Below are 16448 nucleotides of genomic sequence, written 5' to 3'. Positions count from 1 at the left end.
CCAAGACTTTCATTAGGCAAATCACTCCGCTCTCAGCCTATGTCAGCACCCACCCCCATTTTCTTCTAGCAGAAGCAACTACCCTCTCTGCATCCTTCCCTTTCCCCAGGATCCAGGTGGCTGGAAGAGTCTTCCTCACAATAGCAACTTCTCTTCCTGAAGAAAAGTCACGTGCCAAGAATAAGTGGTCTTCAGGCTCTTGGTCTTTCAAATGCAGCATCTTCCACACAGTGCCTTATATTCCCCTCATCATTACAGCAGACAAGAAAGGTAGACAGATCCCCAGAGCAAATGAGGCCTGTGCTACCCCGGGACCATGCTTTGAAGGGTCCACTTTGATGTAAGGCTTTATTATAGCTGGTTTGAAATGTTTAGTAAATTTTGAACCAGGAGACCCACAATGGCACTTTTGCTGGGGCCCACACAGCAGATTCTGGGCACAGACTACGTTTAGAGTTCAGTTTCATGTCTGATGGCCCTTGGAACATTTCCACATGTAAAAACAAAGAAATATGACTCCCATAAACCGTATCTTATCAGATCCCTCCTTGGCGCACGCAGTGGGTTAAAGGATGCCTCACTCCCTTCAAAAAGCCATGCTGGAGCCCTAATCTAGGATCTCAGGCTATGGCTTTACTTAGAATAGGGTCAGCAGAGCAATTCCTAGTGAGGATGAGGGCATGCGTGACTGGGCTAGTGTGACGGATGTTCTGGAAGGAGCCTATCACAGGACAACAGAGACACACAGGAACTTTGCCACACGATGGCAGAGGCTGACTGGCCTGACACAGTGGCAAGCTAACGGTGTCAAGGACGACAGGCCAAGACAAGAGGCCAGGGACAGGCAGAGTTCGAGCATGGCCCTGCACGGGTCTCTGACCACCACCTCCAGAACTGTGGTCTCTCAGGCAGCACCCTGGTCCTCTGTTGCCATGACTGTAAAGAGACATGTGAACTCAGGGCTCTAACCAGGGTCTCTCCTGGGGGAACACTATGAATCCCGCTCCTGGCGAGTTTCCAGTCGTTGTATCTAGGCTGATCTTCAGGCAGGTTAAGAGAACTCATGGTGTCGCAGAGGGTGGCCGTCAGGGCCAGCAGCTTCCAGGTCTCAGCAGGGAAATCCCAGCATGCCCCAAGAGTTTAGAGAAACAGCAGACTCTCTGGTGTTTCCCTTTAAAGATGGCAAAGCTGGGATGTACTGTCCCCGGCTGCTGTCATCTGAGTATGCTCTCTATGCTGCAGATACAGTAGGATTGGCAGATGGGGCCTGTAGTGGGTGACTGGGCCTCATTGGGAGCTGCCACTTTGCTAAGAGTTTTCGGACAAGTGTCAGGGCCATCCACCACTTCTCCCCCATTAGACTCAACAGCTATACCCCTTTCCATTCTGTTTACCACCATGTGAAGATACCATAAGAAGGCATGATATCAAGATAGGAGCACTGCCCACCAGAAAAAAAAATAACTGGCTGGCACAATGATCTTGGATTCCTTGTGCTCCAGTTCAAAGAGAGAGAGATGCATCTCTGCCAGATAGAAATATCTCCACCTGTGGTATTTCACTACAGCAGGACAATCACCAAAACAAAAGCTGAACATGTTTAAATAACAAATGATGGGCACCTGGTATTCTTTGCCATCTTAGGGAAGTAGTTTATCTGATTATAGCCCTACTAAGAGGCACAGCACCTTTGTGTGTGGTCAGAGCAGCATTTAAAGGGATTAAACACATTTTTCTTAGGAGGTATGGTATGATAGTTGGTTTTATTTTTGCTGTGAACTCATGTGCTTACTAGTGTACAGGAGCACGGGTGACTCAAAAATATTTACATCACTCGAAGTGTCACCCTGTGGTGACAGAGGACTCGGGAAAGCTTCCTCACTGGAGCCCCAACTTCCAGGCAACCTTACATGCTGACATACTCTACAACCCCAAGACCACATGCAACTGGAGAGCATGTGGTGTCTGTTGACTGTCCCCCACTTCTCTGAGGGGACGCTAACAGCCTTTTACTCTCACCATACACACCGCCACTGTCACTGTTGTGGTGATACTTTGTGTGTGCTCTAACATATATAAAGCTTGCCTGAAGATCAGAGGGCAGAGCCAGCCACTAGTTAGCCATAGAGGCCAGGCAGTGGTGGCACACGACTTTAATCCCGGCACTTGGGAGGAAGAAGCATGAAGATCGGGAGTTCAAGGCCACGCTGGGCTACATGAGATTGATCCAGTCTAAAGGAGAAACAGAGCCAGACAGTGGTGGTTCACGCCTTTAATCCCAGCACTAGGGAGGTGGAGACAGGAAGTGATATGGCTGGGCAGAGAGAGGAATATAAGGTTGGAGGAGACAGGAGCTCACCCCCCTTTTCAGGCTAAGGACTTGGCAAAGTAGGAAGTGGCTGTGGCTGGCTCCGTTGTCTCTCTGGTCTTTCAGCATTTACCCCTATATCTGACTCTGGGTTTTTATTATTAAAGACCAATCAGAACTCAGACTACACTGCATTGTTTGGCTTCCTTCACTGTCCTGGCTGTGTGAGGAAGGTACCTATGCAAGTTATAATAGCTAACTGCTTCACGGTGGCTGACGGTCACATCAGGCCTAGAGGAAACAGCTTCACCGAGTTTGAAAGCAGCCTAGGTAAAGATAGAGGAAAGCTCTATCTCAATGAACTAGAACAAGAGGAGGACAACCCACAGAATCTGGAATAGGACACTCTAGATTTGAGTCGTCTGCTCTTTTCCCCTTGTTTATTTACCCCTTGACAGTTTCAAACTGCCATTCATGCATGTTCATGAATCCATACATGTATACAATGAACTTTAGTCTTTTCACATCCTCTCTCGCCCATCCCTCTCCTGTTAAAACCCTTCTTCCTGACAAGCCCCTTGCATTTTCTTCTATTGTGTGCTAACCGCCTGGTTTAGTTATAAGGGTTGGTTAGTTCTGATTGTCTACCTAATAGGATTAAGAAATACCCAGAACATTAGTGAGGCACTCCTTTGGGAGTGTCTGTGACGGTGCTTCCAGAAAGGATGAAGGTTAAGAGGACGTGCCCTCAATGTGGCAGCACCATCCCATGCGCTGTAGTCCTGAGCTAAAAGGGTAAAGGACAAAAAGTTAAGCACTTCCTCTTCTCTCAGATCTTCCCAGCCATAATCAATCAGCCTCACACTCCTTCACCACATCTGAGGCCTGCTTCCAGTGCCATGCCCTGCCCACCAGGACGGATGGTACCCTCAAGCTGGGATGGCATCCTGCAAGCATCCAGTCACAGCAACAATCAAAGTGATACAAATGCCATTCTCCACCTCCTCCAGCACCTTGCGCAGGGGTGATGTCACATTTGCCTTTCTGTGTCCACAAAGCTTTCTGGGAGATGGGAGTTAGGAACAGGGACCATGAGCAAGATAGCACAAAGCTCCAGCCAGAGGAAAGGGAGAGCATGGCTATCAGAAACACAGTGAGGCAGTAACGCCTACCTGTCTGTCAATGCCTGCTCATCTACAAATGAGAAACTCAGGCTTGGCTGGGAATGAACCTTCGGTACTCATGGCCCTGTGGAATGGGATGAACATCATCTGGAGGCGTATCCTGGTTTGTTAACTTGGATCTACAAGATTGCCAGGCCTTTCTGTGAGAATGTAGCCATGGATCTGAGGTGTGTTCTCTGCTCCTTCCTGTCTGAGTCAGGGGAGGATGGTACTAGTGGCCACAGAGAAAAGAAAGCCTGAAATATAGAACACTGGAGGAGCTAAGTGAGGTGTTGCTTAGCAACTCTTAATAGGAAATAATTTGAACTGGGAAGTTATTTTTTCCTGACAACTTGCTGCTCCAGCCTGAAGATAAGGACTCAGTCCCCTTTCTTCCGGCAGCTCCCCTGCACATACGCCTGGGTGCTTCCACACGGCCCCATCCCGAGAGAAAGGAAGGCCTGCTTCTAAGAGATCTGACACAGTGAAGGAGAACTTCAGTTTCAGTATAAAAACATCAATTGATCCCCAAATACCAGTACTCCCTACAGTGTATGGGAGAGGTGCACAGTGCACACACCCCATGGACACGTGGACTTGCTCATCCATCAGATGCCATTTACAGAAAATGGAGGAAACCATCGCTAAATGAAAACCCCAGCTAGCAAGTCAGAGCTATGTCAGTGTAAGGTTTGGGCATCCCAGAAGAACCCCCCACCATGATGACTTTCTGAATCTCTAACATGGAAGTGCCAAAGAAAATAATCCAGAATTCCTAAAGGTGTGCCTTCCATGTCATACAGTAAGCTTGAGCACAAGTGACAATGGGTATGCAGAGATCAGTGGGGCTGCTACCGGGATGCCAGATGGAAACACTTTTTCTCTTCCTGCTGTTTAACTTCACACAATTTGCTTAACCTCTCTGGAATTAAAACTTCCCATCAGCCAAATACAAGCAATAGTAATAATGACTTTACGAGTTTGTACCAATAAAGCCAGGGGTGTCAACTCAGAGCCTGGTGTTGGAAGAAGCCTGGGAAGGTTTCCTAGAAGTCTTGTGGTAGAGCTAAGTAGACCATTATGTTCTTTGTATATTCATTCAGTCATTTCCTTAACTGTTTGCAATCTGGTAAGTGTGCATGTGTGTGTGTACGTGTCTGTAAATGTATGTATGAATGTGTGTGAGTGAGTTCGCATGTATATGAGTGTATGTGTGTGAGTGTGTATGTGTGTGCATGAGGTGAGTGTGTGAGTGTGTGTGTGTGTGTGTGTGTGTGTGTGTGTGTGTGTGTGTGTGTCTGTGGTTCTGGGTCATGTAGTCTTTAAAATACACTTTGGACCTGGACATTTAGCTTTGTTGGTGAGAGCATAGTATTAGTAAAATGCACTTTGGGTGCTGGGTGGTGGCTCAGTGACTGAGGTTCTAAGTTCTGATGCCCAGTACTCACTTGAGGCCAGCACAGCAGCACACATCTGTAAATCCCAGCACTCCTGTGGTGAAATGGCAGGATAAAACAAGAGACTGTCTGGAAGCTCAGTTCCAGGGACCAGCCCTGTAAGAGGCTCTGTCTCAAAAACCGTGGAAGGAGAAGACTGATATCTAAGGATGCACTCTGACCATCCCGTGTACAAGGTGGTAATGCACATTATCACTCATTCACAAGTGCATGAAATATACAAAACACACACACACACACACACACACACACGGATAATATAAAATGCACATCAGACATGGAGTGGGATTGTGTCTCATGAAGGAACAGAGACACGGTATGGCCTGCCTAACGACCTGACCCTAGTTAACTGAGATGCCAATCTCCAAGACCAGCCCCGTGTTCCTCTGAAGAAAATCTCTGAAGGGAGAAGGGGGAGGCTGAGAACACCAACAGAGGCAGCTACCCAATGAGACAAGGTCTGCCAGAGCCCCGTGAGGGACACAGCAAGGCATCACAGCAAGGCATCACAGCAAGGCATCGCGGCAAGGCCGGGATGATTTCACCACATGCTGTTTAGGACCCAACAGGAGGGAGAATTCAGAAATGCTGCCTCCACTCTGAACAGCCAGTGTTGTGTGGGATCCCAAAATAACTGTACAGAGGCTTAGTCTACCCGGTATGTGTCCTTAAAACCCACATCCCAGCAGAGTGGGCTTTGCCACTTAAAAACAAACTCCTTCATCTTTGTTTTTAGATAAAACTACTTTTTAGTTTTGCTTTTTCAGATCTGTGCTTCATGCATAGTCCAAAATACCTCCATGAGACACTGTCATGGCTTGTGGAGCAGGGCTTCCTGAGCATCTGAGGAAGAACCTGAAGGGAAGGCTTTCTCCTGTCATCTGCATGTGGAGATCTGCAAGTGGGAATGGATTTACAGCAGTCCTAAGGCCAGTAAGGCAGGCTGAATTTGTGCCAATTCCAAGGCCACAGAAGCCTTCTACTTTCTCCCTCTTACCAACTTTCAATGATGTCTTCCATTTATCTACTGGCTCTTGTTGTTTTTGCTGTTGTTTTGTTTGTTTGGATGGTTGTTTGGAGGACAGTGTTTTCCTGTGTAGCTCTGGCTATCCTGGAACTCACTCTGTAGACCAGGCTGGCCTTGAACTCATAGAGAGCCATCTGCCTCCCTGAATGCTGGGATTAAAGGCACACGCCACCACTGCCCAACTCTACAGGTTTTTGTGAGAAAGTATGTATACTCATCATGTAGCTGGCATCTTTTAAGGCAACAGAGCCGAGAAAGTCCCTTCTTTCAGAAAGCACAATGTCAACCCTCCCAAGTTGGCCATAGTGTTGCAAGTCTACACCATCGTAGTCCCTGCTTTCTGCCACAGCTGAAACAAAGCTGTCCGGAGCAGAAGGTTTGACTTTACTCTTCCTAGGGGGAAAATGCAGGGCAACAGGACTCAGCTCCTTAACATGCAGGGAGGCATTTCTAACTGGCTCCCAGTAGCTACACAAGCATCTGTCGTTCTTGTCAATGGTCATCAATCCTAATCAGAACTCGCTTCCTCACCTCCAGCCTTCTGCAAGCCATTCCTGCCTCAACAAACCAGAATGACCATCAGCTAGGGAGAGATGACCTGTTCTTGTCAGAAATTCACCAAACAAGACATCACTTAAAAACCTAAGTTTCACAGTGAAAACTGAAGACATTTTTTTTTTCAGAGTATCAAACAAGAAGGGTGAACCCAATGTCCGTTTCATAGGAATAAAAAGGCAGCATTTTTGTTCCTAGAACATACGCCGATGCCCCATGACATATAAATGCTGAAGAGAATGTCTCTATAGCCACGTAAGTAAGTGGGTGATTGTCTCCTTGTCCATCAGTGGAGACGTACTTCAAACAGTTACACATGAGAACATCTCTAACACTCAACAGACAGTGTTTTGTTCACACAGGTTTCCTTCTCCAGTGAGTCTGCAGTCTAAAGGAAAGGCTAATAGTGGGAGAGCTCTCAAGTCTACGATGGGAGAGGGAGCAACAGAGCATGAGCCACAGGAGGGACGTGCTGCCCAAAGGACAACATATACTCTCCAGAAACAAAATCTGTCAAGGATTGAATACTGCAACCCAAAAGATTATTCAATTCCTAAATCCTGGTGCAAGTGAATACAACTGTTTAGAACCAGTCTGGAAACAGGGTCTCTACAGGTTTCATTAAATGAAGAGGTCACTTAAGGGGTCCAACTCCAGTGTGATTGGTGCTCTTCTAATAAATGGAGAGGCATATAGCAACACAATGAGAAAACACCAAGTGAAGACACAGGCAGAGATGAAGGATGTCCAGTTGTGATGGCCACGGCAGAAGCTGGAGGAGGTGAGGAAGGGGTTCCTCAAGAACTTACAGAGAAAGCATGACCCAGCCCATAACCCAGGTTCAGGCTTCTGACTTCAGAGCTGAGGACAACACATCTAAGCCACCAAACACAACTCAAGATATTATGGCTCTTGGTGAGAGCAATCCCAGAAATGTGGACCAGCATCAGAGCAAGCACTGTTCTTTTCTACGAGTTCTTGCCTTTCAAAGTCTGCCTCTCTTGGTATGGATGTGCCTCAGCAATTCTAAACAGGGGATTCATCTTGACAACATTTGTGAGCCTTCATGGAACTTCTGGAGGGGGGCTGGCTCTTGGGACACTGGTAGTCCCACAGCTCCCAATACTTGCTCTACAGGCTCCTGGGCAGAGAATGATGCCTCATTGTGTGATGTGTTAGGTAAAGAAGAGGCATCCATGCACATTTTTACTGAGTTCTTCAAAAACAAAATGTGTCCCATTTATGTCAGGACAGAAATTACACCTCATATCTCCCTGTGCTGATTTCAAGCCCATAATGCTTCAAGTTCTTTTAATCCATAGATGACAGGCAAGCATGGTCACGTGGCTGCTCTATCAGTGGAGAAATGGTAGTGTAACCAGAAGCTCTCACAGAGCACAGGGCAAACATCAAGGACTTCCATGTGAAATGCAAATAAGAACGCTATAGTTCACCTCCCCAGCTTTACTCAGAGGTTCCAAACATCAAAAAACACCACTGTAAAACTCTTTCTTTGCCTTTACCAAGCAGCTACATAAAACAAATGTAGATCAGATCCAATTACCGTATAGTGTAATAACTTCCAGGTAAGGCTGGCTTGTGTTAAACCAAAACAGCATTGGAAAGGCCCCACATACATCAACGGCCAATGTCTTGAATCCCACCCCTACCTTCCACTCCCCCCCAGTTATTCTTTTGAAGTTATATGATTGACAAGGTTACCCCAAGCCTCCCACCCTTTGACATGCCCGCACTTTCCCAGAGATGCTCAAATCCCCCATCTTTACCTTGCCAGAGCTACTGGGTAACTTTATGTGGACACCTGCCCACATGCTGAGGCAAAACTTCTCAGACTTCATTTCCTTGATATTTGGGGACTGGATCATTCTTTTGGTCCTCCACGATGGATAGCATTTAACATCATCCCTGGCTTCTGCCCACTACCAGACAGTCACACTGGTTAGGGTCACTGATGTCATGATTAAGAGCTGGTCTCTGAAGTCCGTCCTCTTGTATGCAAACCTCTTCCCCTACCCTGCATCTTAGCATAAGCAAGATCCTTCACCAGCCACCTCCACACAAGCAGAGCAAGGCAAGACAGTGTGTACTGTATGAGAGGAAAGCACTCAGTGGGGCCTGGCCGAGTCTACATCATCTAAGTGCTAGCCATTCTCTGAAGATGAGGCCTCAACCTCATCTGCTGGGAGGTAAGCGAGGTTCTTAGGGTGCGCTGACTTCTTAAAGTGCCTTTGTTTACCTGGGCTTCAGAAAAGTATAATGTGATGTATGACAGAGCTGAGGGTTATGCAGTATCGGAGACACTTCTTTGAAACTAGAAATGACAAAGTCAGTCTTGTCTCTGGAAGGCTGGAAGGCTGTCAACTGACACTTGGCTCACTAGGCTGTGTACAACCCAATGAGCTCCCGGAGCAACTCCACACACCCCCTCATCAAACAGTTATCTGTGCCCTGCCATGATACTGCCAGTGCTGCCCGGGACCTCAGAGGAAGGACATAGGAACTACGTTGGGTTTTCCTCTGACTGTGATCTCTGTGCATCACTTCCAAGAGGACCTGTGAGCAGGAAGGGCCAACTTCCATAGTTCAGTCACCTGTTCTAGAAAATTCTCCTGTGAGGCAGTCCTTCGCAACATTAGTCTCACCACCATCAAGGGACCATGCTGTTCTAAAGGGCAGGGGTGGCTGTGCACTTTCTGAAGCAGGGTAAACTTACTGACACGTTTTCAGATAGTCAGTGTTCAGGAAGGAGCTCACATCTATGGCAGCTCAATTAAAGAACGACGCAGGATAAATTTGGATAACGTAAGACAATGCTTGCACTTTAAATCTCCATCCCAACTGAATGTGTCAAGAGGACCCAGGAGAGTTGGGAAGGGTGTCAGTTTTCTATGAAGGACTGGAACTTGAAACATCTCTGCTCCAGCATGGGAGCAAGCAGACCCAGAGCACAAGACATGCCTCCTGACTGCCTTGACAGCTATAACAATGGATCCCAGCCATGGGCCTTTCCTGCGCATAGTGCCTTCGGTGAGAGGAAGGAAGGTGCAGATGTATCTGCAGAAACATGTCCAGCGTGGGGCTGGACACTCAACCCACAGGACCAACACCAGATACCTGAACCTTCAGATGTAAATACTTCTTCCAGTGCCCAAACACTAGAAAAGGACAACCATAAAGTGGTTAAGGTCATGTGCAGATATATTGAAAAATCTATTCAATGACAGCTAGGAAATAAAAATAAAAATGCTGAAATACAACACTCCAGCTCCCAAGAGAAACCAGTCTTGAGCGAGCAGGGCACAGAGTGATGATGAAACCAGCATGTTTGAGATTTCTCCAGGGATGGTTTAAAAGCAGGTAGAAAACAAAGTAAGATATCATATGCTATGAAAAAGGTAAGTAAAGGCACAGCAAGTGGATGTAAACAACAGCGAACCCGGAGACGACAAAGTGGAGTGTGGCTGCCCATTAGCCAAGAAGCATGTCTCTCAACTCCTGCCTCTTTTCCTAGGGGGAGGACACCACGCTGGGACACAGTCCCCTGCTCTCTACTCCTCAGCAGGAAGGTCAACAGTAAAGACAGGTGTTGTGAAGTGGAACGCCACAGAAAACTGCGGGAGAATGTCAGAGGTGACTGGTGGACTGTCACACAGAGACGTGGAAGGCTGTTCTCTGAAGAACTTTCAAACAGATAGGAGAATCCTTCTTGATTAAAAAGTTCTACTATTAAGAATAATCACAAAGCGACTAATGAATCTGAAGTGTCTGATTAAGAAACAGGTCTGATGCCCTTGACGGGCTCTTATTCACCTGTATGTCACAAGCTCCGGCTAAAAAATGAGTATGCTACGTAAGAGTGAGTGAATTAAGGATTTGAAAGGAAAAATGGCAATTCTATGTCACCAACAGACGATAGTGCTGTGCATATATATAAACCAAAACCCCTAGGCAAAGAAACAGCAATAAATCTGCTGAGAACAGATCAGCAAAAAATAAAATAAAAATAAAAACAAAAAAACCAGAATCTCATCAACATTAACAATTAGGTTAAGTAACTCTTTAAAGTTTGATTAACCCGTTTTATTTTTTTTTTACTGATATGTAATTTTTTGTTTTAGTTTTGAAATTACAACATAATTACATCATTTCTCCCTCCCCTTTCCTTGCTCCAAACTCTCCCATACATCCCTCTGTGCTCTTTTTCAAATTCATGGTCTCTTTTTTCGTTAATTGCTGTTCCATGCATATGTGTATAGACACATATAGTCCTACATATAGCCTACTCGGTCTGTATAACGCTAACTGCATGTACGTTATGAGCTGAGCAAGGACAATAGGCTGCCAAAAGGGGCAGGAGAAAGGCCATCTTAAAATTCCATTTACAAAGCAACAGCAACAGAAATCTGCTAATTTTATGAAGAAGGGAGTCTTAGAGAGATATAAAAGAGCATCAGGCATTTTAAGAGACACACCATCTCAGACAGAAAAAGACCAACAGAAAGTCTCTCGGTGTTCTTTTTTTTTTTTTAATTTAATGCCCCCCCCCCCGGGTCCCTGCCCGCACTTAGATTCTTAAGATTTAAATCTCACGCCAAGCAAAATGTCAATGACTTAAACTATAACTCTAGACACCAACTGGATTTTCCATTGACTATGACAAACTGACTCTGAAATGTGTACGGACATGTAAGGCTGTGAGCAAGGAGGGGACCCTGGCCTTCCAGACAGGATGCTTCCTATGCAGTGGTCCCACTAACTTAGAGAATACCACAGCCAGGAGATGCTGGGTTCGAGCCATCTAGCAGCAAGGTGCCTTTGACTACCCTAGCTCTGGGCTGGCATGAATGCAGAGGTGGTCTGGTGCACCTGGTCTCAAGTATGCTGAACAAGGACAGCAGTGGAAAACAGGGAGGATCCTGTCCAGAGCACAGGGGTGCATGCCAAGCCCTCTCAGAAGCTTGAGGGGACAGTAGTGAAGAGGAGGTAAAGTCACCCACTTTTTCCTGTGTCTACTATCACAGTGCCATTTGAGAGCAAGACAAACTTTAATTCACTCTGCCCTGTCCTAACTTCTGCAGCAGAAAGTGTCACCAAGGACAGTTTGATGGTGCTCACGTAAGCAGAGACTGGCAGATTCCTAGCATGCTTAATGTAGGGTTCAGCTAGGGCTCTGGAATAGACACACTAAGAATGCTTTCTGCAATGTGCGTGTTCCACCCTTCCCCATCTTGACTTCGGGTCTCCATCGGCCTCTATATACTGTAGTTCCTCCTCTCTAGTCTCATCAACCCAAAGCTTCTCTTCATTCTGTTTCTAGATCCTTTTTGTCTGCCTCCTGTGAGGGGCCTCTGGGCTGCTGCATCTCTCACTGCTGGATGTAAGACAAATTGCTAAGCGGTCCTTTTAGTAAAAAACCTGGAGCCAGATATTGGAGTTAAAACTGAAAGATCAGAGGACTAGGACAAGCCACAGCCAACCTCACCTTACCAGCCCTAAGTCTCCAGAGAGATCTACTCCCTGTATACCCACGTCTATATGTCTTTCTGTTCTGCCATCTCATTTCCTCTCTCCACCCAGCTACATCACTCTCTGTCTGTTTGTACAGACCTCCACACCTCCATGGTTAGTGCTTGGATTAAACGTGTGTGTCAACATACCTGGCTCTGTTCCCAATGTGGATCTCTGTCTCCCAAATGATAGGATTAAAGGCCTGACTTCTATGTTTAATATAGTGGATGGCTTCTTCCTCTGATCCTTAGATAAGCTTTTTTAGGATGCACAATATATTGGGGGACACAATATATCACCATATTATTTTCAAAACTAAGCTAGCATCTTGTATCTTCAACTCAAACCTTTTCCTTACATGATACATCATGTATCAGATAGCTGCATGAGAGGATCCTCTGAGTACCATCACTGGCTAGACCATACTGTTAAGACATGACATCACCCAGATATGGGCAGAGACTAAGTCAAGAGCCTCAGCAGTTGCAAAATGGGCATGGGCTTGCAACAAGAATAGGAAGCAAGCTTACTCACAGGATGTGATCATGTTGGTCGAAAAGCAGTGTCACCAGAGTTTGTCTTTACACAGAAAGCAAAGTGTAACTGAGAAGGAATGTATCTGTGAACCAGTCTTGGAGGGTCAGAGCACACTAAGTGATGGGGCTGAACTCCAGACTACACCAAGCAGTGGCTCCACTATCCAAACAAAGGACCAGGGATCAGCCCAGCCCTACTGCCGGCAGGATTGATGAATTCCAACAGGCGCTGTATGACCTCAGCTAGCAAGCACCTCTCCAGTAGATATTTCAAAGGACTTTCTTCTCTGTGTCTGGCTTATTTCACTTTCAACTAGACAGGAAGAATGAGATTTGGTGATTTATTGCTCAGTATGCTGACTTCAGTCGATAATAATAGATTAGATATTTCAAAAATTGCTAAAAAGAGCCAGGTGGGGTGGTGCATGCCTTTAATCCCCAAACTCAGAGTCAAAGGCAGAGGGACCTGTGAATTGGAGGCTACCCTGGTCCATGTAGTACATTCTAAGCCAGCCATGGCTACATAGTGAGACCTTATCTCAAAAAAGCTTGTTAAGAGTAGATTTTAAACATTCTCATTTCAAAAAGGATAATTCAATCAGGTGTCTGACATATTAATTACTGTGAATTCATCACCTTACAAATCATATATACATCAAAGTATCACATTATAATCCATAATATACAATTATTATGTCAATTAAAAGACAAGCATATTTGTAAACCTTCTCTTCAGTCATGTCTTGCTCTCAGAATCTAAGATGAAGTCTCCATAATCAAGTAAGGCTTGACTCAAGGCATGGAGATGGAGTCCACAAAAGTATGCTGATGCCTTACCTGGTCCCAGGCAGATACGGTGCCTCCAAAGCACATGAACAGGTATCCCATGGCAACCAGACATATCCAAATCACCATTGAGAACACTCGGAGCAGCTTCTTAAACACAGACTCAATGCACACAAGGATGAATATGGCAAAGAAAATTGCCAGGGCAGTGGGAACTGTTATTAAAAACGCCACGTGGTCTTCTACTTCCTGGAGAGAGAAACAGAAGAGTGAGAAGTTGCAGTTAAGAAACAGAGTGACAATAACTTCTTTTTTTTTTTTTGGTTTTTCGAGACAGGGTTTCTCTGTGTAGCTTTGCGCCATTCCTGGGACTCACTTGGTAGCTCAGGCTGGCCTCGAACTCACAGAGATCCGCCTGCCTCTGCCTCCCGAGTGCTGGGATTAAAGGCATGCGCCACCACGAGTAACAATAACTTCTAAGGAAACATCACCTATAGCAATCAATGCCAAACTATGTGGGTCTAGAAATCATTTCAAAAATAGAACAGTTCAAAAGTTTAAAAAAATTCCAAGTTTTATATTGAATAACCATGGTTTTCAAAATAGATCATGCAATACCAACTACTTAAACTAGACAAAATAGCCAGACACTCACATTTACATTTTCCAGAAAAATAGAGAAATAGATTTTATACAGAAGTGACTTCAAGAAAAGCGAATGAATGTAAGAACCCATTAACGCCAGGGGAAATTAAGGCCATCAACTTCACTGCCTGAATTAAAGGATCATAAATACCATGGTCTCAGGAAATTAAGTCACCAAATGGATTTGGAATGCTTTATTTTTTTAAAGAAACACATTTGAACTACTCCACGTCTACAATGATTAGCTTTTATTTTAATTCATGCCAATTATTGTTCTAAAGGGATCACAGGTTAATAGTGAAGGAATAGAGAGTGCTAAATATAGAAGTCTAAGAACAGGAAGAGTGTAAAAGAGTGCCCATAGCTGCTGTTACTCCCTCCATCTCTCTGGTACCACTAAGTGAAAAGGAAATGGGCATTCATTTATTATTAGCTTCTTACTGGTGCCATTTTCTAAATCAATTTTTATATACTTATTTTGTTTCTATTTCTTTCTTTCTTTTTTTTTTTTTTTTTTTTTTTTTGCTCTTTAAAACAGAGTTTCTCTATGTAGCTCTGGCTGTCCTGGAATTCACTCTGTAGACCAGGTTAGTCTCGAACTCACAGAGTGCTGGGATTAAAGGCATGCACTACCACTGCCCAGCTTGTTTCTGTTTCTATACACATACATACACACACACACACACACACACACACACACACACACACACACACACACTCACTCACTCACACACTTCAATTGTATACATGATCAGCACTATAGCATAGACACCATGCCCCTTCGATTATACCAGGAAGGATTGAGATTGTATACCGCCAGCTGGAGTCCTGCTGCCGATGACACTTACTAGGGGACAGAACATAGTGTAAGTATCTCTAATCCTCACCCAAGGGTCTACAATCACTAACACATGACGTGAAGGTTCAGTCAAAACTCTCCGCATTCCAGGACCGTGAGGACTCTGGTGACGTTTTAACAACATAAAAGTAACAGTAAAATAGGGTTTTCTGTAGCCAGGGGGTGCCTAAGCACACAGCCTCGCTATCCCATTAACAGCTTCACACTGGAGATGGCTGCATCTACATCCCAGGCAACCAGCCACTGAGCAGAACAGAGCAGCCAAAACCTTCATGGAGCCCAAGCAGAACTGGGGCTCAGACGTCCTTCAGCTCTCTTCATTCCCTGTGCTCTCAATGATGCGTGTGTTAAATGGTCTGTGTGGGAAAAGCGCAACCATAACAAGAGAAGTACACAGTATTCAATGGCACTTCCATGTTTAACCCTCTGATGTACTTTCATTTCTCGGATCCTTACACGAGTCCTATGAGGCAGACCTCACGCCAGTGCCGTCCTAAAACTGAGAAAGTAGGGGCTCAGAGAAGTGCCCTGGAGAGCAGGACTCCAGCCTAAGGACGCACTGCAGGTATGAGCCATGGGGGCTCAGCCCTCTCCCTGAAGCAAACAGAAGTTTAAAAGGCATGTCTTTGCATAGGCCAGAAGAACCAGTGTTTCGAGAACTGACAAAAACTAGCAAATCCTTGAGATGCTCTAACTCTCTCGCTCCACTGATCTCTTCACCCACCATCAAGTCCCTAAATTACCCTTCTTACCCTCAGACACCACTACAGTCCTTGCAAAGGGGAATGAGCGACCTCTAGGCTATGACAGCCTGGCCCTCAGATACTATAAGCCAACATGCCCAGGACCTGGTAGCATGACATCTGAAGGTACCCTACTGGGGATTATGATTGCTTCACACATGGGGCCATGAAAACTAACTTCATATTAACCCTCTCACTATGAATTTAACTGAGCTGGGGAGGAACAACTAACCACACAGTAGCCTAAAGGCTATTTTTCCAGAACAAGTTTCCATTTGTCTCATTAATTCAGTGAAGAGGCAGTATTCAACTTTTCTGACTCCTACATGCATAGCTGTAAAACAAAGGCCAGGGGCTGTAGGAAGTGGAAGACATAGAGGCGCTCCTTCAGGGAGTCATGCCAGAAGAAGAGTCCACAGGAGCTTTCCCAATGCCTTCTGGGAAGTCCTCTGCAAAGATGACTCAGATCTGCTATCTCATTTGTCTATAACACTATGCTACTTTTTAAACGCAAGTATTAAGTCTCTCTTCTCTCGTTTTTTTATTGCTTGTTTTTAGTGTCTGATCACTAGATGGAAATTGCTTTCGGTGGCATTTCCATTAGTCACAGTGGCCAAGTGGCTGGTTTGCACAATCCTTTAGCTCCCCACAAAATATTTTAATTTCTTTTAAAATTAGAAAACAGGCAGTTTCCTCATTTTTACTAGTTCTTTGAGAATGTTGTACAAAGCATGTTGTTCATATTCAGCCCCACCCCAATTCTCGTCAGGGCCATGCCTCTTTCCTTCCCATTCCAACTCTGTATCCATTGTTTTTTACTCCATCATGTACAGTTTATTC

At 45.3% G+C, this 16448-nt stretch overlaps 1 protein-coding gene across 2 annotated transcripts in view; it reads right to left on the bottom strand.

Annotated features, from left to right (window-relative positions):
- Nucleotides 1-16448, bottom strand: part of Adcy2 (adenylate cyclase 2) — a 382099-nt gene that overhangs the window by 351469 nt on the left and 14182 nt on the right. For both annotated transcript variants that reach the window (XM_052742939.1, XM_052742940.1), the window contains exon 2: nucleotides 13413-13610. In XM_052742939.1, the coding sequence (XP_052598899.1) occupies nucleotides 13413-13610 (198 nt within the window). The remainder of the gene's footprint in view (nucleotides 1-13412; nucleotides 13611-16448) is intronic.

This window comes from Peromyscus californicus, unplaced genomic scaffold, assembly GCF_007827085.1.
Source record: "Peromyscus californicus insignis strain IS unplaced genomic scaffold, ASM782708v3 Scaffold_18__1_contigs__length_77618521, whole genome shotgun sequence".
NCBI lineage: Eukaryota > Metazoa > Chordata > Mammalia > Rodentia > Cricetidae > Peromyscus > Peromyscus californicus.
Note: the sequence above shows the minus strand (reverse complement) of the source record. Positions and strands in the feature narration are given on the sequence as shown.